The sequence below is a fragment of the Podarcis muralis genome, chromosome 1 (assembly GCF_964188315.1).
Source record: "Podarcis muralis chromosome 1, rPodMur119.hap1.1, whole genome shotgun sequence".
NCBI classification, from domain to species: domain Eukaryota; kingdom Metazoa; phylum Chordata; class Lepidosauria; order Squamata; family Lacertidae; genus Podarcis; species Podarcis muralis.
Window position 1 is genome coordinate 28,657,742 of NC_135655.1, and position 27,770 is coordinate 28,685,511.

The following is a 27,770-nucleotide window of genomic DNA, read 5'->3' on the forward strand; positions in this document are numbered from 1 at the left end:
TCTAGCTCAGCATCCTACTCCCACAGTGACCATCCAGATGCCTATGGGAAGCTCACAAGCAGGACATGAGAACAGCTACCCTCCCCTCACTTGCGGTCCCCCACAACTAGTGTTCAGAGGCAGTATGCCTCCAAGAGTGGAGGCAGAACATAGGCATCTTTGCTAGTAACTACTGACAGCCTCATCTTCCATGAATTTGTCTAATTCTCTTAAGAAATCCCTTCTGCTGCCAATGCTTCCTCCCATTACTGAAAACTACGGCTTGTGTTGTTGGATAAGCTGAATCTAAATTCAGGGCAGCTTCAGAGTTGGTCTCTGATGCAGCAGAAAGGGATAATTTGGGAGGGGGGAATCCTTGGTATACATGTGAAAGGCTGCGCACATACTTAAAAAGAGTTGATTAGGGAATGTATTAAGTACAAATATTTGGGCTGCAGCAAGGCAAGGCATTTTTTGAGCTTTGTGTTACCATTGGCACCCTCCTCCCTTCCCCCTCCGCAACTTGGCTTTTTCAAAGACACACACACACTCATCTCCAGGAGTTCAATAGCATCATAAAACCCACAATCTTTTCTACCCTGTGCACACATCTCATTATCCATCCTTAGTATACATCTTGAGCAATGCAATTTACTTCAATGTCACCAAGAGAGAGATGCTCCTCTGGGACTGTCATTACCATAAACCACAATCTGCTGCCAATTTATACGTCCTTATCCGCCCCGTATTTTAACTTCTCTCTAAATGATGACAAAGCGCTTTGTGGGCCCCCATCTCAAATGTTGCTTTAGCAGCTCTCCCAAGTGCCCAGTTCCCCTCTTCCATGAGCTGCCTCTTCATCCCAAAACAACTCACTCTGCATTTGGCCTCACTCCAGATTTGGGGTCTTTCAAGCTCCTTTCTTCTTTAGCTGCTGAAGATACTCACTGTTGCCTCTGCCCTTTCACGGCTTACACAGGGCAAAAGAAGCTTGTTTCCTTAGCTTGTTTTAGTTGAGTAGCCTTTCCCCCCAGTGAGATTCCAGAAAACTCATAGCATATTTTGTCCCAAATGTTACCAAAGAAGTGAATGGAAGATGATTTTAGACCAGGACCAGCATCATTCATTGCTTTTGTACCCTAATTGTCTCTTTCAGGCTGTGCTCTCACAAGAGCCCAGCTGGAAGCCAGGCTGCAGACTCCAGGAGAGTGGAGAAAGGCGTTTTCCTACCTACTGCTTTCATGTCTACCTTTCCCACATGAGAACTATTATGCTTAAATGCTTAACCAAGAATATTTCCAGCCTGCAATTCTATAGATGAAACCCCTAGGAACAAAAGTCTTGGTGGATCAATACTGTGCACTGCCTCTCTCCTTGGAGATTTCAGGATCGTTCGTTTTTCATTTATTAAATTGTTATCCTATTCTATGTCCAGATGAGCCCCCCTGCCTTCGACATTGTATTGTTTTATTTTTTATTGTTGTGAGTTCACAACCATAAAACAACACAATGGGGGGGAAAGCCCTACCCAATACATATTGGCCCTTAAATTCAGTATGTCGCTGTTGCTTTTGCTGTTGTTTAGTCGTTTAGTCGTCTCCAACTCTTCGTGACAGCATGGACCAGAGCACGCCAGGCACTTCTGTCTTCCACTGCCTCCCGCAGTTTGGTCAAACTCATGTTAGTAGCTAAATTCAATATACACTACAGCAATACAATATAGCATATACGATCCACATACAAAAAGCCAGAATCATTCCTCAAATGTTTTTTTGAAGAAGAAAGGTATTTGCCAGCCTTCTAAAGCTGTAATCCTATACCCACTTATCCAGGGAGTGAGATCCACTGTATTCAATTGGACTTACATCTGTGTTGCACTGTAAATTCAGTAAACTTCATTGGGGAAGGAATTCCACAACACTGGTCCCAGCACTGAAAAGGGCCTATTCCTTAAGTTACCTCCATCTCTTTTTCTTTTCATTTTTTAACTTCTAAAGGGGTTCTGGAGCAAGACTCTCTTCATCACCTTTGGTGAAATGGCTTTCTGCTATCTTGCTTCCTGATACTAACACAGTGGCCTCCTAGTCAAGTTCTAGATCTTTGGCATGATTTGAAGGCTGATTATGATGTCATTGTAAGCCTATATGATGCATGTTATGTGGTCACATTAGCATATGTGCCTGTTTCACTACGAAGGCACACACTTGTGGAGTCCCACTTCTCAGTATTTTTTGAATGCCACAAAGCAGACATGTGCCAAACCACTTATCACACATACCATTTTAAAGGAAAGAATTGATATTTTGAAATAATACACCACATGTAATGCAAATGTATGGAGGAAGAGCAGGACCGTGCCTGCTCGTCCTACCGACTCTGCCAGCCTCACCTTAGCATCTACGTGTTGAGCATAGATGTCTTCAAAGGACATCTACGTGTGATCAGCTGCTTGAATGAAAGGTTCTCATTTGCATATGTCCAACTCCCATCAGTTCCAGCCAGCATGGCCAGTAATTGAGGATGATGGGAACTGTAGTCCAGTAATATTTGGAGAGCAACAGATTTCCCATCCCTGAATTATATGGCTGATTCCTTGTTTACCCCCATGTTGTGACTGGTATCTAGCTCCATCTTCCTTCCTATGGCCTATCAGATGTTCTGATGTAGAGAACCACAACACAAAGAATTGACCAAACTGCTCCATTTCAGATAGCCACCAGAGGGGAAGATTCTCAACAAAGTGTAATGACCCACTCTTCAATCCATTCAATATTAAATTACAATAAAATGTACAATATCAGATCTCTTCATTGTGGTCATTTAAATATATATATATATAAATAAATAAACAAAGCAGTGTTGCCAGCACATGTCAACCAATCAACAGTCAATCCTGTGAAGAGGATTTGTGTCTTTGCTATGCATTACCCAATGCACAGGACCATTTAATTGCTTATAATAATATTTTTTTTAAAAAAAATATTATTTAATTGCTTATAATAATAGTTACTTGGTTCGTACAATCAGTGAACCCGAGGCTAGTCAGAGAAATAATCTCACATGGAAAGTAATGCACCCCACAACCCCATCTTCCTAGGGAGATAAGGTAATGTGTATTGTATTTTAATATTTTGCTGGAGGGCGCCCAGAGTGGCTGGGGAAACCCAGCCAGATGGGCGGGGTATAAATAATAAATTATTATTATTATTATTATTATTATTATTAGACCAAGCCTAAGAAGTTAGGGCATCCGTGTCACAGTGAAAGCAATTGTGGTTCTTTGGGATATAACCTTACACATCTAGTTGGTTGCATGTTTCAAAAGATCTGAAAGAAAAGCTTCAGCAAAGACATTATCATTCTAAATCCGTAATATATGCATCCTTGCATCACACAGTGTGGAAGCATTGATGCTGCATACTTCTCGGGACATCTAAAGACATGGCAGCATTTGAAGCCATATGCCAGTGGCCAAATGGGCAAATACTTCCTATATGCCCGAAGTTCTCCTTTCCTTCCACTGAGCATTCGGGAACTATGCTTGCTGCAGACTGGGAAACAGCTGCTTCTTTCTAACCTAGAGGCAGAAATAAAGTTGTCCCTCTATTGTGGAAAGTCTTTCTCAATGAAAAGGTGACACAGATGTATGTGATCATTATCAAAGTGTGATCACACGTTCCCGGAAGGCAACTGGGCTCTGGAGAATCTGCTGTTTGCATCTTGAAGAACCTTCCTCTTCATACAGAATAGTGCTAACACAAGTGCAGAAAGCACCTGTTTTGTTTTTGGAGTGCGGGCGCCCATTTTCCCTAACAATACGTTATTGCACAAAGTGGAGACCTGGGAAGAAGAAGAAGAGCCTGGCATTTAGCAGATCACTCCACACCTGGGCTTAGCAAAGAGACAGAGAAATCTCAAAATTTAAAGGCAGCCAGAGGAATACGAGAAGCAGACAGCATGCCGGGCAGGAGACTGTCTCTCTCATGTTAACATCTGTCAAGGTAGAAGCTGCTGCTGCTGCTGAATAGCAGCTCCCTTCAGCTTGAAAAACCCTTACATGTCACATGGCTTTAAAGCTAAGGAAATATACATATTGAATGCTGTCTGGAAAGGAGGAAAATAAAATTGTTATTTAAGAGTTGCAGCCAGCTTTTAAAATTAGCTTTTGTATAGGCTGTTGCCTTAATGATGATGACAGGAATAATCAGTGCTATTTTTCTAGAAAAAGAGGTGCCAAAACTCACCACAAACGCCTCCCTCGTTCTCTTAGGATGGCAGTGGTGCCCACCTGAGAGGTGCTAGAGCTGAAAAAATGTCCTGGTTATAATGGCAGTGAAAAATAATCTGAGAACCTAAAGAAAGACAAATTGACCTTTCCTCCCTGATTCTGTGTATATGTGTTTCCAATACTCAGCTTTTCTTTCAGGTGAATTTGTTGAGATGGCTGCTCATCATAAATTACCATTCTCTTTCTCCACAAATGTACTTAATGATGAAGAAGGATTCTCCCCTTTTCTGGTAATAGAGCTGTTTTACTCTGCTAATAAGAAATCAGGCAGACGCTGTCCCTGCCAAGTTCCAGATGCCTAGTTAAAATGGTTTTATATTTCAGGAGACCTTTGCACCAAGAATGCTGTTCTGATGTTTTATTCTCCACTAATTTAATTCATGCTTTACATTCTGTATTTTGTACATTTTTTTATCCTTTGTAAGCTGGTTTGAGGCCCAGGTGAGGTGAAAAGCAGAATATAATTTAATAAATAAAGATGATAATTTAAAAAGGGCTGTCCCTCTTTTTGGAGCAAGGAGCTGGCTCACGGGGGCAAGAAGGGAAGAAGGGATGGAGCCACAGCTCTCAGTCCCCAATCCAATCTGTGCTTAAGGCTACTGATCATTTCCACTAATAATTAAAGAAAAGCAAGCATTCAATTCAATACCATTTGCACAGTAGGACTAAGCTGCCATTTTATTTTTTTAATTGGCCTGTTTGTTTAGGCAGAACAAAACAGAAGGTGGAAGAGAATCCAGAGGAGACCATATCTCTCTCCTTCCAAACTGCAGTTTTGCTTCGGAGCAGGAGCTTCGGAAATCAAGAAAGCTCCCCCTCCCCTCCGCTACCACCCGGTTGTCGCTTCCTCTCAGCTGTCATTCCCCAAACACCAGCCATTTATACTGCAGTAAACAGTACATTAGCTCCCAGACAGTTCTTAATCCGTCATTCCTTTCGTTAGGATCCACTCTGTCTACTCAACAGATGAGGCTCCTTGAAGTGCCTCCCTTTCTCCTAATGAAGTGGCAGGCAAGTAACCTTTCTCTTTGGCAGAGCTCTGGAGTGGCGCAGTACCACTGCACAAGCATCGCCTCATTTAACCTCCTGTTTTCTTGATCTCCCTCCCTTTCTCTCCAGCCCTCCCCTTCCCATTACACTTAACGCCCTATGCTGGTGAGATGTTTGACCCTGACATTCCTGGAGGGCGACATCCTCCACCAACATTATCCCACCATCTGCTCTGCACTGAACTTCTAGCTCCTGGGGTTTCGTTTCTCAGAGCTGTTCCATCCTTGACCTCTGCTGACACCGAGCCTGCCTGATACTGGAGAGGTGCTTGGGCTGCACAGGCGACAATTACCCCCTGAGAAATGCACAATGATTCCTATGAACTGCAAATAAGTTGCTTATGCCCACGGAACTGGCAGAAGCAGCACCCCTCATTCTCTAATATCATAAAGCTGGTATTCTGAATAACACCCTTCATGTTTTAAAGGGAAAACACTACTAGAAACTGAACGTTTCCTCTAATATTTCACAGGTACTGTAGCTTCTTTTGTGCAACTGAAACCCATGGCTTCTTGACCTGTATGGCCAGAGGAAGCAACCGGTTTCTATGAGGTGCCCTTAAGATGTTGTAGAAACGCAGCACTTATCACCCCTGACCAGTGGCCATGCTGTAAGGGGCTGATGGGAATTGCAGTCCCACCTGAAGGACACCACTTTGTCTACCCCTGGCTGATGGGATGTGGTCGTTTAGAAAGGTAAAGCAAACACTACTATTCTTATCTCCCCTCCGTTCATAATTCTTTGTCTCTCCTTTCTGTGTAAGAATAAGAACCCTTCAGACATTCCTCAAAATGCTCATGATTTGCATTTAGCGAAAGATGGTGATTCGGAAGGCTTCTGTTGCTGTTTCTGAATGGGGATCATAGTATACATTCAGAATGGAAGCCAAAGGTAATCATGATGTGTAACAAACAAGCTGACAAGAGAGTCAACAGTATAACAAAAGCAACTTATCCTAATATCCACAGTTCTCTACTCTTAAGCACACAGTTGCACTTGACGATCCTTCCTTTTATTTTTAGCCTCTTACATTATGCATTCAATGAGCCGCTGTGAGATCTTGGGATTAACTTCTTCTAGAACACCTCTCTGTTGCTAATCAAACTAACCTTGGCTGTTAATTCGCACGTCTTAGTCACTTTTCCAACCTCTCTGCACCTAATTGTTCCTGAGAACAAACTCCTTGATGACTCTTGCCCTCCTCCCTATTATTTTTAATACTCTGTTGGGAGCCGCCCAGAGTGGCTGGGGAAACCCAGCCAGATGGGCAGAGTAATTTTTTAAATTATTATTATTATTATTATTATTATTATTATTATCATCATCATCAGAGGAGAAAAATGAATTTTCATTACTTTTTTCTCACTGGTGCATCTTTCCACGTTATTGATTGTGTGTGTGTGTGTGTGTGTGTGTGTGTGTGTGTGCGCACATGCACAGTGAATTTTCAGCTGCACGAAAACACGCATTTGTTGCATGGAAGCCAGATTTCTTGTCTCAAGGTAATGGAGAAAGGAGAGAATCACACTCAAATATTTCATCACTGGGGCAAGGATATTTTCCTGTCTACTCACCATGCCACCACCAGTGCCACTGAGACTATTGTGAGAGTATATAGGAATGGTCCTGGCTCCACTGGAGAGAGTCCATGACATCACTAGCAGCCAGTGACAAATCCTCTCCTCTGTGCTACCCCATTCTGTGCTGTTGTTGTTTCCCAAATTATTTGATGACATTGATTTCCCTCAGTAATGCTTGTCTCAAATTATCCTTTACATAGAGGCTAGACATGGGGAGGCAGATGCAGACCAGGATTATTGGCCCATCCACAACACCACACACCCTGCTCTCCCCTCCTCTGATAGCTGAGCATTCATGCAGGGTCATGCAGAAGCCTGTGCATATACAGCAGCACACCCATAGGCTTCCCTTCATAAATGTTCATGCTCAACCCACAGGTATCAGGGTTAGTGCCAGTTGGGTATCTAATGATATGTATTTGAGAATATCCTAAAACACACATTTTTTTTAAAGCAAAGTGGTATGTTTTTTGAACCAAGAACTGCTCAAAAGAATTTAGAGATGTGTGTAACAATTTAAAAGATGATGATGCCCCAGTCTGTGCACCCATGTACGTTCTGATTCAGGAGGTGAGAATTAAGTCAGTTGGCTTTAAAATGTGGACTGAACATAATTCTGTTCTATTCACAACTGGCAGGACTTCCAAAAGCTGCAGGTGTGCCATAGCCACACCTTTGTCAAATGGCTCATCTCTCAGGGCTGCATTGGTCTGATGAAGATGACCAGGCATAATGCCTTTGCCTGCTAAACTGCAGCTCCATCTTTACTCTAAGTACAGCATTCGCAAGAAGACATTTCAAAGGCATGAGCCCGGATTCAGCTGAGTTGCATATGAGCTGCCTCCATAAAGAACTCATGGCCCCAGCTCTGTTTTTACAGCTCTGAATCTGGAGTGGGTATGCATTCTTGTCTTCCCCAGATTATACTGCCTAACCTAGAGCTAAGTTATTTGACTGTAAGAAGCTAGTGTTAATGGGATAAAAGGATGAAACACTGCAGCAGGCTGGATGTTGTCATCTCACTGTACACCCAATTACACACCACCCAGAACTCAGGATCACTTGGACAATGGGATTAAGTCTAAATGAGCTGGGGTCAGCTGACACTTGACCAAACAACCCTCCTCCCCTCCCCACATCTTCTGTTGTTCATTATAAATGACCTATTACTGAATCTGAGGTAATGCAAGCTCCGGTCAGGGCTAACAAAGACGTGGAGGGTGAGATCCTGTTTGTAGTGCGCAATCCCATTAGGGAAGATTAATCACCTTTTAACTTGCAATTCTGCATCTTGGCTTAAACACCAAGAAGGCAGGGAGAGAAGCATCCATCACATTAACCAAACAACGTAGGAAACACTTTGCAGCTGATAAAATACAGGGCATTGAAGAAGCAAACAGGTTGGTCAGAATAAAGGACTTTGTTCTTGGGGTGGGGGACCAGGAGAGGGAAAGTACATTCAGTTGGGAGGCTATCCTCTTCCCAAAAAGAAGTATGGTAGGGCAAAAGCTCCAGGCGACAACAGAGCCCACTGTGGCTAGATTATGCACATATGAACACTAAGTAGTGCTGGAGTGCAATGAGCCTTGAAGAGGTCACCTTGGGGCCTTTGGAAAATACAGGATTGTCATTTGGCAGCCATCTTCCAAGCATCTTCTGCAATGTCATCAATGAAGATGAGCTTGAGGCATGAGAAGAAATAGGAAAAATGCCAACAGTTGTCCAGTAGTAATAAAATAGGCAGTTTTTGGTGTATCACACTTGTCTGGATCTCAAGTGTGTGAGAGAGAGGGGGGGAGGGAGAGAGAGACAGAGACCAGGAACCTGCTTTATAGTGGGTCAGACTATTTGTCAGTCTAGCCCAATATTGCCTAACTGGCAGTGGCCTGCCAGGATCCTTGGCAGAGGAACATCTTTTGCATCACCCACCACATGATCTTTTAAACTGGAGGTGAACCTGGAGACTTTTGCATGCATAGTCTATGCTCTATTGTTGAGCTTCTGGTGAAGTAATGAGGAAGGTGAGCAGTTTGGTGTTAATGAGGCAGAAGGCATTCCACTATATTCATCTCACTTCTGGCTGGGGATTATTTTTTAATCTACCTTTAGCATTTCAAACCATACGGCTGCAATTTCTCCAAGACCTCAACTTTTGCTTTGCCACTCCCCTACCTACTGCTATCCATTGTTAGGTGAGTTTCCATCTGCTTTGAAACGGCCAGGCATGGGGAAGTCTGAAACTGTGGACTAGCCCTGTGCCCCACACCTACCCCAGATTCTGCTCTCCTTCTGATGATCAAAGAACAACCATTGCAGCATCACCCCCAATTGATTGCACTGCCTCAGGTAGCCCAGGTAGAACCATAGCCCTCACCAGCTTCCTCCTTAACCATCCCAGATTCTAGCAGCAGGTCACCTGACTGACACCCATTTGATCCTGTAGCCCTGTCCTTTACAGTTTTGAGGTCGCAGAGCTGTCTGTCTTCCACACCCCACCATTACTAGGGTTGCCATATTTCAAAAAGTTAAAATCAGAACACCCAGAAAGCACCACCTTTTGGAAATTCCCCCCAGACATCAATTCCACATTTGAAATCCCAGAAATGTCTGGGAAAATCCAGATGTATGGCAGCCCTAACCATCATTGTCTCCTGTGAAGGACACAGGGATGCACAGTTGCTCTTTTGGGGTGGCCAGCTTGTGAATCACATCAAAAGGGGAGCATCAACCCCCCAAAAAAGGATAAAAAAGAAACAGATTTGCATAAACACTACATATGCTAATTTATATGCACAGCTGTGTAAACAGTTCTATCTTGTCTTGCACTACTCACTGGAAATCCTACAGGCCTTCAGCCCTGCAGGGTCTGGAAATATGATACAGATACCCCTCTCAATCGCAGGGCAAAGGAAAGGCAAAGGTTCTGTTGTCAAGTCCTGACATCAATTCCACTAGACTTGCCCCCCTGCACATTCACAGCAGCTCACCTCCATAATAGCCACTCTTCTAATATTCCCTTATTCATTTCCCAAGGGGAAATGAATGCTTTTATTTATTTCTTTATTTATACTGCACAACAAGAGAGTGAGAAAGAGACTGACAGTCCTGGCTCTGACTGACTGTAGCCTAATGCCCAATAATTGCTTCAAGCTGACATTGTGAAACATAGCACAATTCCATGCCTCTTATGGTACTTTCATCACAAGAGGAGGCAGCCCACTACAGTTAAAAAAACCAAACAAAAATCCCTTCTCATCTCAGGGGAGTGAGATCCATTGTGATCTAATTATTTAACCATTCCCTGTAGCGCCACTTCTTGGACAACAAATTACAACTGAGGGGGAGGAGGGTAATTTATTCCCTAGGTCACTGCAGAATATTGTCTTTCATTCTTAAATATTCTTATTAACAAATTCTGTAAAAATAAAAAGTGTACTGTATTTCACTTCAATTTTTAAAAAAATTGGGGGAAGGGAATCACATATAATTTAATAAACATTTGCAAGTGGTTCCTAAGTGAGTTGTAAAAGGGTAGGAGCACCTTCCCTATAATGAATGGTGAATGGAGGGTAAGTCTCCTGGTAGCTATCAGAACCAGATTACATACGATTTTAGGAAGTTGTCTTATACCAAATCAGGCCATTGGTCTTTACCTTAGTATTTTGGTCAGAGGCTCTCCAGGGTTTCAGATGTGAAGTCTCCCTCAGCCCTACCTGGAGATGCCAGGGTTCTGTGCCAAATTTAAGAGGCTACATAGCATTACCCCAAAAATGCATGCTATTCTAACAGAAAGGTTAATGGAAGAAGAAATATTGACCGTTTACATCTGCAATCCAACAAATTGCAACCTAACCATCTAGCTAATATAACATTTTGTATTAGCTTGAAATTTATGGGTTTCTTGAGACCCTAAATCATAGTTTAGTGGGTGTGTAAAACCGGCCACTGGTAGCTATTGGCCAGAATAACTATATTGAACCCCCAGCTTCAGAGGCAGCATTTATTGGAAAACCAGTTGCTGATGAGCCATAGCATGGGAGGACTACTTCCTTCATGTCTTGCTTGTGAGCTTCTGGTTGACCAATGTGGAAAACAGGGGGCTGGATGAGATAGATCTCTAGTATGATGCAGCAGAATTCTTCTTATGCTTTTTGCAAAGAGAATGGAAAATATGCTCACAAACAGCCCTGAAGCTCTGAACCAAAAGTGAATATGCTTAGCAAAAATATCATCTTAGATACTAGCCTTTGGTGTTGGTGGGGTATGGACTGTGGCCAAGTTTTTTCTGGCCAATGTGCTGTCAATATCCAGATCTAGCCTGAGTCTGCCCTGTATTGGTTTAGCATCCTGAAAGCTTGAGCTCCCTCCCACATATTTTCCTAGGTCTGCATCTCTCATTAAAGGTCTTCACTGTTTATTTTATCTACTCTTCTCAGAGTAATGTATTTCGGGGTATGTAGAGGTCTCCTCTTTCTCTCTCTCTCTCCCCCCCCTCTCTGGGGACCTGATATAGGGTAGTGGATTTGTTGGTTGCAGAAATGCTTGGGTATGAAGGATGAATGTGTTCACATTTCAAAGCAAACAGACCTAATTAGCCATTCTCATACTTAAATGCAGATTGGAACATAGCTATCCATTGGATTACACACTTCTCTGAGTTTTGCAGCCCAGTTTCGGTTGAAGAAATTTGCACAAAAATGCAAAGATGGATGGAATAGAGCTACAATACAGCAGAATACCACAAGTCTCCAATTACCTCCCCTTCCAAAGGAAGCCAAACAAGTATGTATAGCTCCTGGAACTTCTCACCACTCAGGAAAGTTTAAAGTGTGTAAAGGTGTGAAGATCTCCTTAAAACAGCCACTCAAATGCTAGCCAACCCCTGACTCTTATCTGCAAAGGAATAACCAAGAGACCCTGATTGAACAACACATCAGAATACTTCATGGATGAATACTTCATAGGGTGTCGTTCTAACACCAACACACTCTGCCAGTGGAAGTTTGCAAAGCAGCGGAGCCACTGCTGAATCCACAGCCTTGCTACTTATAGCAGACATGGAGGAAGGTGGATGTGGGGGGAGCAAGATGAGCAGGCTTGTATTGAGCCTAATGTCATTGTGAAAAAGCTGTGAGACCAGCTCAAGGTTCAGCCGGTCTCAAGTCATCTCAGCTCAACCCCTCACCCTCCTCACCTTCAGAACACCCTTTTCTGGGGCTTTCTTCTAGACCCCATTGGGCCTAGCCAGCGGGCCTCTGTCCCCCTGCATGCGCAGTGGCAGAAAGGGGAGGCCAGCACTGACAGGAGTCTGGCTCACTCAGGAGGGTTGGGTTTAGGGATATCTCCACTTAATTCAACCCTCCTCCAATCCAATCTGGCAAAAGGGGTTTGGATGGCTCTGCCCATGACCATCTTGGAAAATAAAACACCAATGGAAAGGGCTGCCCATCCCAATGCAATTCTCCTCATTTATGTTCCTGGTAGATGGCCTTCCAAAAGTCTTTGCATTGGTGAGGAATGTTTCATGATACAGAAATGGCTCTTAGACGCAGGGAAAATCACCAGCTTAATCTGACCAGGGAAGCTTTGCTTTGTAGCCAACGTGATGATGATTATTTCTATTATGATATTTATATCCTGCCTTTTCCCCACTCTGCTCATGTGTTTTTGATCTTTGCTGAGAAAACAATGGTCACATTTGCACTTCATGACAGTAAGCCAGGATTCCTAGCCTACATTGCATCTGCATCTGACCCATTCACTCCTGATTGCTCAAGCAGGTAAAGCTAATCGGAAAGGGCATCCTATCACAATGAGTGAGCCTGGGATCCTGGTTTTGGCTCCCAACTACGAATCCTAGTTTAAAGACTCCAGTTTACCGTTCTGGCCTGTTTCAGGATACTGGGCTTACCAGTCCTTCCTAGTTAGTTTTACCCACTCATGCAAAAGGAGGAGCAAAATGACTGAATGTAATGCTGCTTCAAAGAGACCCAAGATAAGCCCAGAACCCTGGCTGATTGTGAGGTGCAAGTGTGGCCAATATGAAGCTAAGAGGGAAAAAAAGTTTACTTTTGTGTTCCTTTTTCAGACAATTAGTGGAGACTTCAAACAACTTGCTAATGGTGACTCCATGATGGAAAGCTCCCCTCCTGCCCCAGTGAAGATACATTACATGGCATTTACTGTGATTATTTACAGCAGAGCCTATCAGATTAATAGTTGCCCACTGGAAAACTGCAGATTCAGGACTTCAGGTCCAAATGAGTCCTGAAGCAAGTGTGTAACCTTTGCAACAACTATGGAAAGAGAGTCATTATTTAAAGCAATGCTGTCAATTTAGCTCAGGTTGTGAAATTTCAGGAGGATTAAATAAAGAAGCTGCTTCTTAAACAAACTTGAGGCATCTTTTCCTTGACTATGGACAATGTTTTTGGCCTCCAAATGAAAATGGGAAGCCCAGGCCATCTACAGAAGGTGAAACTAGCCACTAGAAAGTATAGGGAAGGAAGCCGTTAATGGAAGAAATCTACAAACCTTTAAGTGGCATGAGTTGAGTGCTGAACTGAATGTCCAACCTCCCAAATTTCTCACTATTCTCTTTGAACATTGGAAGCACTAGGCATTCAGGTGGAAGGATATTCAGGTGGGGATAGTAACATTTGCAGAATATACTGCCATGTGGTCTGAGGGTTTCTTTCCCCATTCCCCCTTTTAGTCACTTTAAAAGCAAAGACACAGATCAGATGAGATCTGGCCAGCAACACAAGTGCTGTGTCATTTGAAAAATGGAGCCACAAATGTCCTTGGGAAGAAGCTATGTGATGCAGTGTTGTTGTTGTTTAGTTGTGTCCGACTCTTCGTGACCCCATGGACCAGAGCACGCCAGACACTCCCGTCTTCCACTGCCTCCCACAGTTTGGTCAAACTCATGCAGTAGGCATTGTTATTTAGGCATTTCATGGGGTGAGGGGAAGATGGCCACCCCTATGAGCTGCCCGTGGGGGCAGCAATTCACCCTATTTCGCCCCTGGCAGTGATGCTATATAATCACCTACTATCTTTCGGGGGGGGGGTAACTCTGGTATTTTTTCAAAGCAGACAAGGTATGAGACATCTGCATTGCCAGTGAGTACACGACTGAACTATGGTTTCACTTTTATAATAACCAAAAATAATCTCTTACACCACTTATATATTTGTAAGACATACTACTTCCACCTGAGAACCTTGCAATTTTAATCACACACACAAATAAATGTCTACAAATGTCTACAAATTTCTCATTCTCCCTCCTTGCTTCATTTAGAACATGACTGGGGAAACTGTGGCGCCTCCAGATATTACTGGACTACAAATCCCATCATTCCTGATCATTGGCCATGCTGGCTGATGAGTGTTGGAGTCCAATAACTTTTGGAGGGCTATAGGCTCCTCATCCCTGATTTAGCAGAAAGGTCCTATAAAGGTGGGGATGACCAGCTCACTGATTGGGCACTGCAGATGCTTCCCAGGGTGTCAAGGTTCCATTCTAGAATGCTCAGGAAATTCCATCATTCCTCGTCCTTCCTTGCTTTTTGAGGTTTCAACGTCCACCAATGTACCTGGGAAGGATAACCCAAGGATCAGAGAGATAGGAGGTGAGAAACTGATAAGCTAAACTTCAACTGCTGCTCGCTGTGTGTTCTGTCATCCATGAATGGACAGCTTTGAATCCCCATGGCTGGACCTAAAGCAATACTCATTGTAGCAGAGCAAAAGCAGTTCACTGTAAGATAAACACCATCCCTTTCTCTGCTCTCTCTCTCTTGCACTCAGGGTGACACATATTTAAGCTACACTCAGTGGACATGTCAAGACAGGATAGCTGTTCTTAATGCTCCCGAGGAGTCGTGATGCTATTTAATAACACTGTTTCCCCAAATGCAGTTTCTCATGCAGCCTATTGCAGCTTCCTAAACTGTCCTAAGTGATGGCAGAACCGCAGGGTTTTGTAAGCAAGGAGGGGAAATGAAAACTGCCCAGAGCCAAATAGAGCTTGTGATCTTGGAAAACCTCTTTGTGAGATTAATTTGGAAAGGAGGGGAGGGGAGAAGGCAGCAAGAGTGAAATGGATTCTTCTAACTTCATTTGTGGTTTGCTCTTTGCAATCCACGGGTGTATTTGTTTGTGTGGTGTCTGCCTGCATCTGATTGACTTACAGAGCCACAGCACCATCTAGCGGGGTAGAAAAAAAGGAAAACAAGATCATTCTTTATTCTGCCAAATGAGTGAGGTGCAAGCTTTTTGACTGCTCTGATTTTCCATTGGGCTGAGAAATATCTCCATTACATCAGTTCAATTTTTACCCTTTTTGGGTTTTAAAAAAGAAATTATTCATTTTTGCTCTTTTGTAGAAGAAACAACAAACAACATTCTATTTATAATTGCCCAAGCTCATTACTGCTAATATAAACATTGGGGGCCTATGCAAAAATAGAGATGTGTGGGCAGAGAACCATCTGCTGAGTATGCTGCCTGCCAGAAACGCTATTCTGCCTACGATAGCATGAATTTGGAGGTCTTGTGTGCTTAAAATGGGCTATGCAATCACACCCCAAACCCAATGGTTTTAAGGGGGTAGAGGAAAAACAGGCACCATTACAATTCAAGCTGGTCTTAAAGAAGTTCATTACATTTTTCCTTGTCAAAAAAACTCAGTACCCCATAACTGAGTAAATACCTGGAAGGTTTTAGTATTTCCCACTAATAACAGAATGAGGAGAGACTGATGGAAACTGTTATGTCGCCAAATAACAAAACTATTTTAATAATTAGAAATGATAAGTGGCAGAGTTCTCACAACCTCTCACAGTTCACACATGGGAATTTTTTTATTATTAGCATTCCTACACCTCCCAGAGCATAAAGTTAGGGCTTGAGGGGCTCAGTCTTTATGAATTCTGATACAAACTGACCTGATTGCCATTTGCCAGATTTATGTGCAGATCGGAATTTTTGTTATCCAACAGGTTTTGCACTTCCCAAATGTCCTGATGCAATTTCAGGCTCAAAGGCTCATGTCAAAATAGATTTAACATGCATGTATTGAACACACACACACACACACACACACACACACACGTAGCATTTAAATATTATCTTGTTGACCTCAAGATGTATCAGACAATGACTAATCTCTGAGCAATAACCATGGTAGTTGGGCAAGGTGGGAGGTAGAGTTTCAACAACATCTGGACGGCACACAGTTGCAGCAGACAATGTTTCAAGAGCCCTGACCTTTCTTTAGGTTTAAAATATGCTATCCAAAGCAACAACAAAAAAATTCTTAAAGGAAGTTTAAACCAATTTTCTAGCTATATAAATTTATTGACGGGTTCACAGCTCATCAGTTGAGAACATGCTGTGCATGCAGCACATCCCAGGTTCAATCTCTCTAACATACTAGAGGTATGTTAGAAGGATCAGGTGGCAGGTGAGGTGAAAGACCTTCTTCTGCCTGAGATCCTGGAAAACTGCTGCTGGGCAGGATAGACCACCCTGAGCAACATGGAGAAATAGTTTCCTATAACACTCTGGCTCTATGTGCTGGCAGCATTTTGCAGGCTAATACTCATTTGACCTAGCTCTGTTTTATTATTTTCTGGGATTTATATTCTCTTGATTTGCTTTTTAAACTAGTCCACACATTGCTTTCTTTAAAAAGAAAAAAGGTCAGAAAAAATTGCCAAATGAGCAGAATAATTGGGCTGGTGATGCTGAGGAGATCAGCAGGTGATGCTTCTCACAGTATCAAAATCTCGAAATCATTAGCCTCTAATTGCTAATGTGCACAGATCCAGCTGCTGTTAAAGGCCAGATATGGTCTTAAAGTAGCCACTTTGGTCCTAGTTGGCAGGACATTCTCCAGAGTCTCTCTCTGTGTGTGTGTGTGTGTGTGTGTGTGTCTGTTAGAGCTAGGAAAGATCTGTGGCAGATGAACTATAAAAGACACAGATGCTTCCTAGGCCCCTACCAATCACATGACTGATGGCCTGTGATGCCTGTCATCCATCTTCATCATTCACCTGAGATCAGCAGGGCAGAGATGTAGCAGTTGGAAGGTCATTTAGTGCAATTTGGAGGCAAAAAGGAGCCGCTATGACAGATAGTTATGAGAAATCAGCAAAGCTGACAGAGGCTTTTATTGGGCCAAGCGAGGCAATTAAGTTAGAAGCACAAGCAAAGGGAAGATGAATTGGACCCCTGACCATGTTTCTGTTGAGATGACGGCCCATGTCCATTTGAAAAGAACAATTTATGCTTGGCGGGTGCATTATTGATACCAGAGTCGAGCAAGTTATTTTAGATGTGGAGCTGGCTTCAGCACCTTGGAGAGTTCATAATGCTAGAAGGCAGTCTGGGAGGGAGAGTGGGACTATGGAGGTATTCAAAACCGAAACCCAACTCAAAATCAACTCCGTATTATCCCCTTCTTTGAGCCCATGATGAACAATAGGGTGGCCACCAAATTCAGCCCTGGTTCCTAGCTCCAGCTCTGACAAAATAGGGCTTTGCTGGAATATCTAGGGAATATCTACATCCTTCTATCAGATTTCCTGACGTCTGCAGGCCTTGCTAGATCTGTGAAAATATCTATTGGCACTGGATTCTAAAAGGAAGCATACACCAGTCCTCATAAGCCTAAATACTTTCTGCAGCCTGCATGAAATATTATTCCTCCTCCCTATTTCTTGGATGGTTCTTTATTGATGCATTGATGCTATACTGATGTCTGAAGTCTGTATAAAGAACTCTCAATGCTGACATGCACCAAAGACATGATTATTATTAGAAGTCTCTCAATTAGGAATGAGTGAACCTGTCTATTTCTAGTTCATATCACTTTTGCATTTGTCTTACCTGTAATTCCATTTTACAGTAATCTGTGAATCTTTTAATCCTCGACAAATAAGTATTCGAATACACATTTAAATATCTATTTTGGGCAGTTTAAACTGCCAAGAACTGTGCCACAGCATCAAGAGAAGTGCAGAATCCTGTGGATAGTTTTGATCTCTGTGCTCGTAAAAGAGATGCAGATCAGGATATTGCATACAGGAGATCCACAGGGATCAAATTATTCAAGCATCCCCATGCTTGACTGGCTTAGCTTACTGTGGAGCCTTGCAGAAACAAGTTCCCTCCAGTTTAGCATCTCTACATGAAAACTTGGGTGGGGACATTGCCATTATGGTAATACTCTGCCTTCATAATCAGAGGCAGCAATACTTCTAAATACCTGTTGCTGGGAGATGCAGGAGGAAAACATCTTCTTGTGCTGAGGTCATGTTTGCTGGTTTCCCACAGGTATCAGGTTGGACAACTGTGAGAACAGGATGCTGGACTAGATGGGCCATTGGCTTGATCAGCAAGCTCTTCTTAGGTTCTTAGGACATATATTTTAATGTGAGCCTATCTTATTTGTACTTCCCGAAACAATATGTGAATGGAAACACAGCTATCTTTCAAAATAAACTCTTATTTGAATATTGCGGTGCAGTTTTCAGACCAAAAAGTTGTACACCTTAGAAGTATGCATCAGAATACATACAGTAGTGAAAACTAACATACAAAAATGCATTATATTGAGAGGTAAACACTTGCAAAAATGTGTTTATTAGGAGAAACATGCTTTAAAATGCTGGTTATTTTTCATGAGCACTTCCTTATTTTTTTAAAAAAAATTGCAAATGCATGCAGAATTGTGGCTAACTGAATTTAAGATTGGGCAACTGAAAAGCAGAGAAATCAAAACTGATCCACCATCCTGACCTTCTCCAGTACCAAAAAAATAGCAATTAGCAAAACTATATGTCTCCATGAGTCAAACAGATTGCTGGTCCAACTTTAAAGTGTCACAAGAGAAATCCCAGCAGGAGTGAAAGGTTTTGGAATAGTTTAGTTGAAACTTCCTATCACTCAATTCCTGGGCCATCTGGTGGCAGCTGGGAAGAAAAAGAATAATTATTAAAACAGTTGAGCTTCCTTCAGTATATTTTATGAAAGAGCTACTAGGGTAAGCTTTGAAAAATCCTGCTCTTGCTTATGCAGTTATTTAACATTACTGTCTATGAAACACTGGCATTTACACAAATCACACCAGCTCCATCTAATCAAAGCCATGTCAAAAGCACAACCAATGACGGTTATATTGCTTAAGCTGGGAGGGCGGGGTGTCACAATTTTTAATGCCAGGAACAGAGTGCTTCTGAAAATCAAAACTGAGTTATAAAGGAAACCTGCCACTTCTAATCAATACAGGTCTCTGCCTCAGGCTAGAGAGAATGACATGTGACAGACTTGCTTGCTGCACTAAGTGAAATATTAGGCAATCCGGTGAGTGTTGTTCTATAGCTGGTAGGGGAAAACTGCAGAAGAGGAGAACATAGCCTGGAATATGGGTGACTGGCTTCGGCTGGGGATTCACACCCCACTACCCAATTTCAGATTGTTGAACCAGTGTCAGCGATGGAGTTTGTGCCAGATTGTGAAACGGAGGATGTAACAAGGGTGTGTCAACACCCAGCTCAGGACAAAGGAGTGCACTGCAAATGTTTCCATACATCATCAGTCAGGTACATCAGGTTACATTCTCAGATCCTTATGAAGTAGGGGTATGGACCCTTTTTCTAACCCTGCTCGAACGGCAATTCAGCCCTGGAAGCTGGATTCTCCAGATGGAGAATGCTCTTTTTAGGGTAATATGAAGCAACTCCACATAGAATAATCACATACATCCCTCCGGCTCCTTTAACACACTCAGAGATATAAAGTCTATTTCAGAAGTCTCTAAATAACCCACCTAAATCTTCCTCTCGGGAATTGTTATTGAGACAACCGAGTTTAAAATTTTCATGTTTTTCCACAATGCTCCACAGCTCAGCCTATTGTAACAGCCCCTGGATAACAAGCTTGTAACATTGCTGAGATATGTCTCCATGCACAGCTAAACTCCACTGGAAATCAGTAGGCAGTCATCTTCCAATGAGAGGCAATAATGAGCATATTAGGAAGGTCGGATAACAATCAAGAATATGGACCTGGGCTTATCCTTTTAACCTGCTTCTGTTTTTCTTCCCTCCATCATTATTTTTTTTAAAGAAACATTTACACACACACACACACACACACTCTCTATTTGTAGTATGGATTTATTCAGCTCACCACACTGTCTCCATCAAATAAGGCTTCTAAGGGATCTTCAGAGATGACTGCTGAACTTGCTTCCATCCTAGTGATGTCAGTGGATGCATGAGACTATTGTACATGCAGACACAGCATCCACATGTTTGCAGATTCACATGGGCACCGATACCACCAGGGGATGACTGCAGTTCTTGTGTCAAAATGTTGCACGCAACAAGCTGTCACAAAAATTACTCCAATCAGCTTAGCCATTTCCATGTTGGCCAGGGTGACAGAGAGGAGTGGCAGGAGAGAAACCAGTTGATTCTACTAGGGAAGAGGAGTGCACAATTCAGGCACAAGGATCAGATCTGCACTACTCAAACACTGACGCATAGCAAAAGTCTATCAGAGTGGGGAGCTGTTGTTAAAATTTCAAACAGCCCCAAGTTGCTAACAGTGACAATGTTTGGAAATTAACTTACATTTCAGCTTCGCAACTACAATCTCATGTGGATCTAGGGAGCATTCCTTTTTGGTTTTAGGCTCCTTTGGGAGGAGGGGTGGGATATTAATTAATTAATGCAGGAATGGGGAACCTACCACCCAATGGATGTTGCACTCCACTTGTCATCTGTTCCAGAAAGGCCAGTGTTTAGGGAAAATGGAAAGTGTGGTCAAGGAACATGGGTAGCACCACAGGTCACCCTCCATTGCCCTAAAGGATGAAGAATTTGCTACTCCGAAGGGACAGAGGTCTTTAGCATTTTATTTCACTTATCAATCCCAAGTGGAGGCACAACAAATTTTTCACCCACCAACATTTGGGAGATAAAAGTGAAGTGGAAAGAAAACACCACCTGTTTGTAGCTGCTTCTTTCCCTGACTTGTCATTTAAAAACAAAACAAAAAAACAGTATTTATTAGAATTCCAACACATCAAATATTAAATGCAAAACAGTCATTCTGTACCGCAGGAGTGTGGTTAGCACTCCATCAGCTGTCTGATTCATCAGCCACCCCCCTTGCCATTTCTAAGCCATTTTTAAAATATGGTATTTCTGAGTTAATTCCAAATAATTATGGGAGATGCAGGAAGCAAGACACAGAGCTGATCAGATCTGGCTATGTGACAAATCCACAAAGCCATATCAGAGTGAGGGCAGCAGGAATGCCAAAATGGCACCACGCAGCTCAATCACAGTGAGGGGAACTATTTTGTTTGGTTTCACAAGCCTTGCTGAAAAATTGCTGGAATGGAGGAGGGTGCATTTTGTACAATGTGTCCCCCACACCCCCAGCTCCAGCTTAGCTGTGTTGGGCAGATGGGTTCACAGAAAGCTCCTCATTCATTCAAAAATACAAATAACCCCCTGCAAGTCATCATAATTTCAATGGAACTTCCTTTCTACACATGGGCTATGAGGAGTGTAGATTCAGAGCAGACAAGAAAAGCCTAAAATTAATCAATTCCTCCTGTGACTTTGGAAGTATCTCTCTTTAGTCTGACTCTCGGGGGATATTCATGTCACAGACCTAAACTGATTTCAAACTCATTCTCTTCTCCAGGGAACCTGAGAAACTGTAGTTCTGCAAGAGGGGCAAAGAGTCTGTAACAAAGAATTCTCGGTACCAAACAAATCCAGAGTTCTTCAAGTCAGGCAAATATACAGCCAATATACATTTGAAACATAGATAGGGCCTTAGTAGCATGAGGAGAACAGGTGAGAGGGAGGAGGAGGATATCCACTGATAGGGAATATCAGGCCTGGGGGGGGGGGGAGCAAATGAGGCCTCTATTTGGACCTCAGGGCTCTTCCAGGAAACACCCCTTGTCCTTAAGGCCAGGTCCCTGAACAGCCATTTTTCATGCTTTTTCAAGCACCTTTGCCTGTCTGGAACCTGTCATTCAGCTGTGATAATGCCTCTCACTTACACTAATGTGTGGGGTATATGTCAAAACCTCTGACTTTTGCATAGCTCAGATACAGACTACTGGACAAATGTAAGCAGCTGCTTCTTCACTAACGTTCACCTCTGCCTCTGGCCACTCCATGGCATGTGGCGCCTAGAAAATTGCCCACGAAGAAATGTGTTCCCCCATCTCTGCTCTAGAGAGCTCCCCTCGGGTCTCTCTGTGGACACCTGATGCAAAACATTTGGAAACCAACTCTTCTGACGTTGATTCTCATTATTTTCAGGGCTAATTCAGTATCCCTGAGGAGTACACAAAACAGTACGTCAGGCGGACATGCTTCCATACAAGCTCTTGGTCTGCATCCCAGCCTGATGCTTTGCAGTTGCTGAGAGGTGTTTCGGTGCTTGATGAGAGGAACCTAAAAGCTCCTTGGACAGTTTCCACAATGCAAGACATTGCTCTTGTTTGGCATGCGATGCTACAAAAAACCAAAATTGCACTTCTGTATGAAGGCTGCTGCAAAGACTTAGGATGTGAGAAAGGGAATGAAAGCCAGTGGAAATATGAAGCAAAAGGCCACTTCCAATATTGCTCCTGGGATCTATAAAAGCCACACCACATTTTAACTTTTGCTTCTTATCTAGGTAGAATACAGAGTAGTAGTAGAGGGATGGGGATAGAACATTTTTCAAGGATTGCAGGAATGGCACAGATTGGTGAAAACAGAGGTACAGACAGTGAGTGTGAAGCAAACAAGATTGAAGAGAGTAGGATAGGTCTCCTGAGCTACAATTTGCATAATTTGAATTATATCTCTTTCAAATATACATACCAAGTCTTTCCACTGAGTTTGCCAACAACACTGAAGACTACTACTAGGTAAAAATTAGCAGCTTACAAGTTTATTCATCAACAGCTAATGATACATGTGGATTTATTTCCTGCACCCCATACCCCTTTCATGCATATTGTTTTGAACTGTAAAGTAACAAATTGAGCACATTAGAAATAAATGAGTGGTAATTAAACAGTGGCAAAAAGGGGGCTTTTGCTAAAGCAAATCAAGTGCACTGGCAATAAAATTGCAGAGGCCACCCCACCCGGGCACAATGTAATTGGCCCCGATAGCAACAGGTACAATTATGAACATTCACCTTCTCAGTTCGAAAAGGAGGGAAAGCCAACCCATTTGGATAACCCTTAGGATGCAGAACGTCAGACATTACCAATGCAACATGGGAACTGAAAATGCAGGCATCGCAACCCCACCACAAAGTTAACATTAAGGAATCTAGCTTAGAAGTGTATGTGGACACACATTCAAGAGAGAGGCGCAATTTGTTTTTCCTGTTGGCTGAGCGAAAAACCTGTTTTAACAATACCAATCAATAATGTATTGCAACCTATAATTTGAACATACACAGAGACAACAAAAACGAAGGAAAACTAATCAATGACCACCTGACAGATGTAGCAACAGACATCTGTTGGGTGTTTTACTGTTTACACATGAGCCCCCTGCAGGTGACTGATCTGCTGCAAGCCAGGAACTCCTGGTCATTGGTGCAAGAGTGGTTTTTAAAAGGCCTCCACATGGTCATAGCCAACGGGAAGAAAAACGGCATATCCATCTGTGATCTAACTGCCATTTCTAAGTAGTTTTATTTAAATATTCATAACTTACTTGCATCAGTAAGTAATGTAGAACACACACTGGATCAACAGTGAAATTAGACAAAAGCTTTCCTCGAGCCAATACACATCTCATGTCACATCACATCAATAAAGCCACAAATCAGCACTTCATTGGTCTTTGCACTAAATGGGATATTGGGCAAGTTGCAGCTAATTGTGCCAAGGGTACCTAGATAGACTATACTTTGGCTAATGTCCCAGGGCTAATCCACATGCTACCTGTTGCTACTTCATTTCTTCTGCCTTTCTCCTTCTGGACTCACACATGGAAGAAGGATTAAAAGGGTGCTGGTGACACTTGCAGAAACTTCCAAGGTCAGGAAAACTGCAGCAGTAAACCAAAGCATCTCTGACCATAGAGGCCAGTGGAATTGTTCCATGGCAGCAGTTCAGACATGTGAGTGAGGGGAGAAGGAGAAGGGAGATGTAATATACTAAGCCCCTAAATGGAACAAAATATCACCAACTATGCTGGATGGCTCCATGACGTTTGGCTGCCTAGTTTACAAGGATCCATTTCTGCACTATGAAGTTTCTCACAATATTATATCATCTTACGACCTATTGTGGACACACGAGAACCTTTGTGACCCGAATTACCTGACAATACATTACTTGCCAGCTGTGTTTGCACAGCATTTCCACTCTGGCCGAATTAACAATACAGACACCCCTGTTAGCATGTGGATCACACTGGCACTCAGGACAGCAAGGAACATTATTGGAAAGATGCTATCCACCCCAGAGTGTGTTGGAGAACTGTGAGAACAAAATCTGCCATTGAATAAAGTCCAGTCCCAAACAACCATTTGCAAGCATAACACAACCAAGGACATACCTTTTGCAGATCTCAGCACGACAGGTTTAGAGCGATCATTGTGAACTTACCTTTCTCACTTCTTTTTGGAGACATCCTCCTACCACAACCACTTCTAAAACACCAGCACAGGAATGCAAGAGACACCTGGCTGTTGACAATTCAAATCTGCTTTTCCTTGTATGAGTGGGGCCACATTTGACACATTGCTCTTTAAAGACAGGAGCCTTTCTTCAGAACCAGGTCTTTGATGACCTCAGCCAGGAGGGCCAATATAAAGGACTTCAGTGCCTTCCAGCATTTTTCTGTGACATTTTCTTTATAGTCTTTTTAGTGCCTTCTCTGGAAAACAGGCATGCTTACAGTCCTCCCTACATGATGCCTGCATACATAACATGTGTCTTATGATGCACATTTTAAGGATCAGAAGAAGCCCCACGAAGAGTCACTTTCACTCACATCAAGCTGCCCTCCAATTGCCCTATATGACACCCTATCTGTTGATTCCTGAACATTAAGGAAGTTCTAATTACAGACTCAGAAATGAACTTGTTGACAATTTGAAGTCTGTCTGAATTCATTAGTGCCAATGGGTTCTATAGTGCTTTGGAATCATGTGGCCCAATTCATTAGAACCCAGAAAGGGCATGATGTCACTAACCCTTTTAGATCACTCCACAACACTTATTTAAATGCAGCTTCACAGGTCCTAGGGTTGCATTTTCTGTGTAAAGTGGTTTCCTAAGAAGCATCCCTATGATTGACAAAGAAGTGTGTCTCACGGGGCACTGTGGGGAAGATAAGTGCCATGCTAAAAAAAAAATTTAGGGGAAGGGAAAGGAAGAGGACAGCCAGAAAAGGCATCTGTTTCCAGACAGAGCTTAGGGCATATTTACTAACTATGATTGAGCTGTGAATCTCTGCATAAAAGACAAAAGTGGGAATAATTCTGTGCCTATTGATATACATCTGGCTGCACTGCATTTGATTGGGATTTTAGAACTAGCTATCTATACATGCATCAATTCACATGCCACAGAGCAGCTGGAAGATTGCAAGTTTTAATTTTCACCAATGCAGGCAACACATGTGTGTGCATAGAAAACTAGCTTATGAGGAAAAAGAATTCCTGGCCAAGTTGCTCTCTGATGTACCAATTTTTGACATGTGTGAAGCAATTTTTTTTATTTCTTTTGATAGGGCGCAGAAGAAATGCATCCAAACAAATGATATCTCATGTGCAGTCCAAATGGTATCACCCAAGGGGGAAAGTGTGTCACACACGTCTGCTGCATGTGTGGATCAGCATCAAATTCCTGCTCTCCCAATGATTTCCCCCCACACACCTTGGGTTTCCCCACATTAACACTAGATAAATGTAGTGCTCCATATCAGTTGGAGTGACCAAACTGAAAGCAAGATTTGAATGACTAAAGGATGAATATATCCTTGTAGGCTCATGAAACACCCAGTTCTCATCTTAAACATTAATGTGGTAAAGTCACCACAAGGTGATTTTAATGTGTCATTTTTGCTTGAAGAATACATCTTCTAAATGCCATTATGAGTTCTGTGGGGAGAGTTTAGCTTTCAGTAGATCTCCAGGACATGCTAAACTCATTCTCATTATACGGAAGGGCAGTCAGAAGATCCATTTCACAGTGACTTTACCATGTCAAAGATGAACATGAACACAGGACCAAAGTCCAGTAGCAACAGCACCATGGAGCCACCCTCCCAACTCCAGCATCACTGCAGCTTGCCTGGATGGTACTGGAGCAGGGAAGAGAAGGGACCAGGTCGTGGCTGCAGAGATGCACTGGTGAAGCTAAACAGGCACTCCCACCAGAGCATCCAAACTGCCCATCACTCCAACACTGTCTATGACAGTTTCACTGATGCTGGTGTCAGGAGAGCAGTTCCACAGTGCATATCGACCACACTGGCTACTACTGCCAAAGTCTACCAACAAGTGACACCTTAGCACACAATCACCACCAGGAAATTGTGAACATCATTTGCAGAATCAAAAAGCCTCCAAGAGTTCAATTTGATACCTTTTCAGCTTTTGCAGCCACTTAAGACAAGACTAAGTACCGGACACTGTGGCTGGAAAACTTTTAAGAAGTTAATGCACTTCATTTAGTAAAACTCTGATTACTGTCTAGCACACACAGTTCCATCTGGATGCTATAAAAAGAACATCAATAGCCCCCTTTCATTTCATTTGTCTTTAAATATGAAAACAGAATGCACTCAAGCACTTTCATATTAGATCAAAGGGAAAATAATTATCCTACTCTTTCTTCAAGTAATCTAGCTTTTAAAGCTAGTTGCCTAGCAAGATGATGAGGCAGCTCCGACATTAGGATTCACACCCAGTGTTAAGCTACCAAACCAGACATCAAATGCCTTCTAGGTCCTTGCAAAATCCCATATAAAAAGCTGGTACTCACGATCATTGCACTGGTTCCCAGAGTAGGAAGTCATGGAACAGTCGCAAATGAAGCCTTCCCATTGCTGGATGCAGATGCCTTGGTTGGCACAGGAGTCTTCTTGGCAAGTGGTGCTTGGTCCTGAGATGGGATAGTGAGGAAAGCAAGAAAGAAAGAGCAGCGATTGGAAGAGAGTCATAATACGAGACCATTATTTATTGTCGTCATGCACCAAAGAAGAAAAGGAAACCAAACACTTTCTTTTCCTATTTCATGGACATGCAACAGAAATCCAGGACACACAGAAGACATGGAGAATTGCACACTCAGCAACAAACAGAAAACTGTGGCACGCAGCAGAAAGAAGGTGTGGAAGGTAGCATATTCCCTCTTAGGCAGGCTCAGAAGAAATGCTTATAATAACTGAAGTTTGCCTCCCCCACCATGCCAAGATTCACCATAATCATCCTAGTTCTCTCAACAATGCAGCCTGATTCTCCAAGTTGTCTATTACTTGCCTCCTCATGATTGCTTTTCATCAAGGATGGGATGTCGTTTGGGACTCCCAATCATTTCTTCAATGAAGGTTGGAAAGGGAGAAGGGAACTGACAGTTCATTTCTCTAGTAAGTGTCCACTTTATCCAAAGACCTATCAGCTGGTCTTTGAAAGGAAAATGTTTGGTAGGATCTGGTACAGTGTCAGCTCCTGCTCTTTGTTGGTGCCTTTGACCCTGACTCTTGACCCTTTGTATCAATGCAATTTATTTTCATCACCAGAAATATGAGAAACAAAAATTGGGATTAGTCATTTGGTTAGTTCACCCACAGGCAGAACTGCATAGG

The 27,770-nt window shown here is 42.7% G+C and overlaps 1 protein-coding gene across 19 annotated transcripts in view; it reads right to left on the reverse strand.

Moving 5' to 3' along the window:
* The window catches only part of NRXN3 (neurexin 3), a 1,192,693-nt gene that overhangs the window by 607,144 nt on the left and 557,779 nt on the right, over positions 1 to 27,770 (reverse strand). For all 19 annotated transcript variants that reach the window (XM_077925136.1, XM_077925127.1, XM_077925120.1 and 16 more), the window contains one exon: positions 26,948 to 27,067. In XM_077925136.1, coding sequence (XP_077781262.1) covers positions 26,948 to 27,067 — 120 coding nt within the window. The remainder of the gene's footprint in view (positions 1 to 26,947; positions 27,068 to 27,770) is intronic.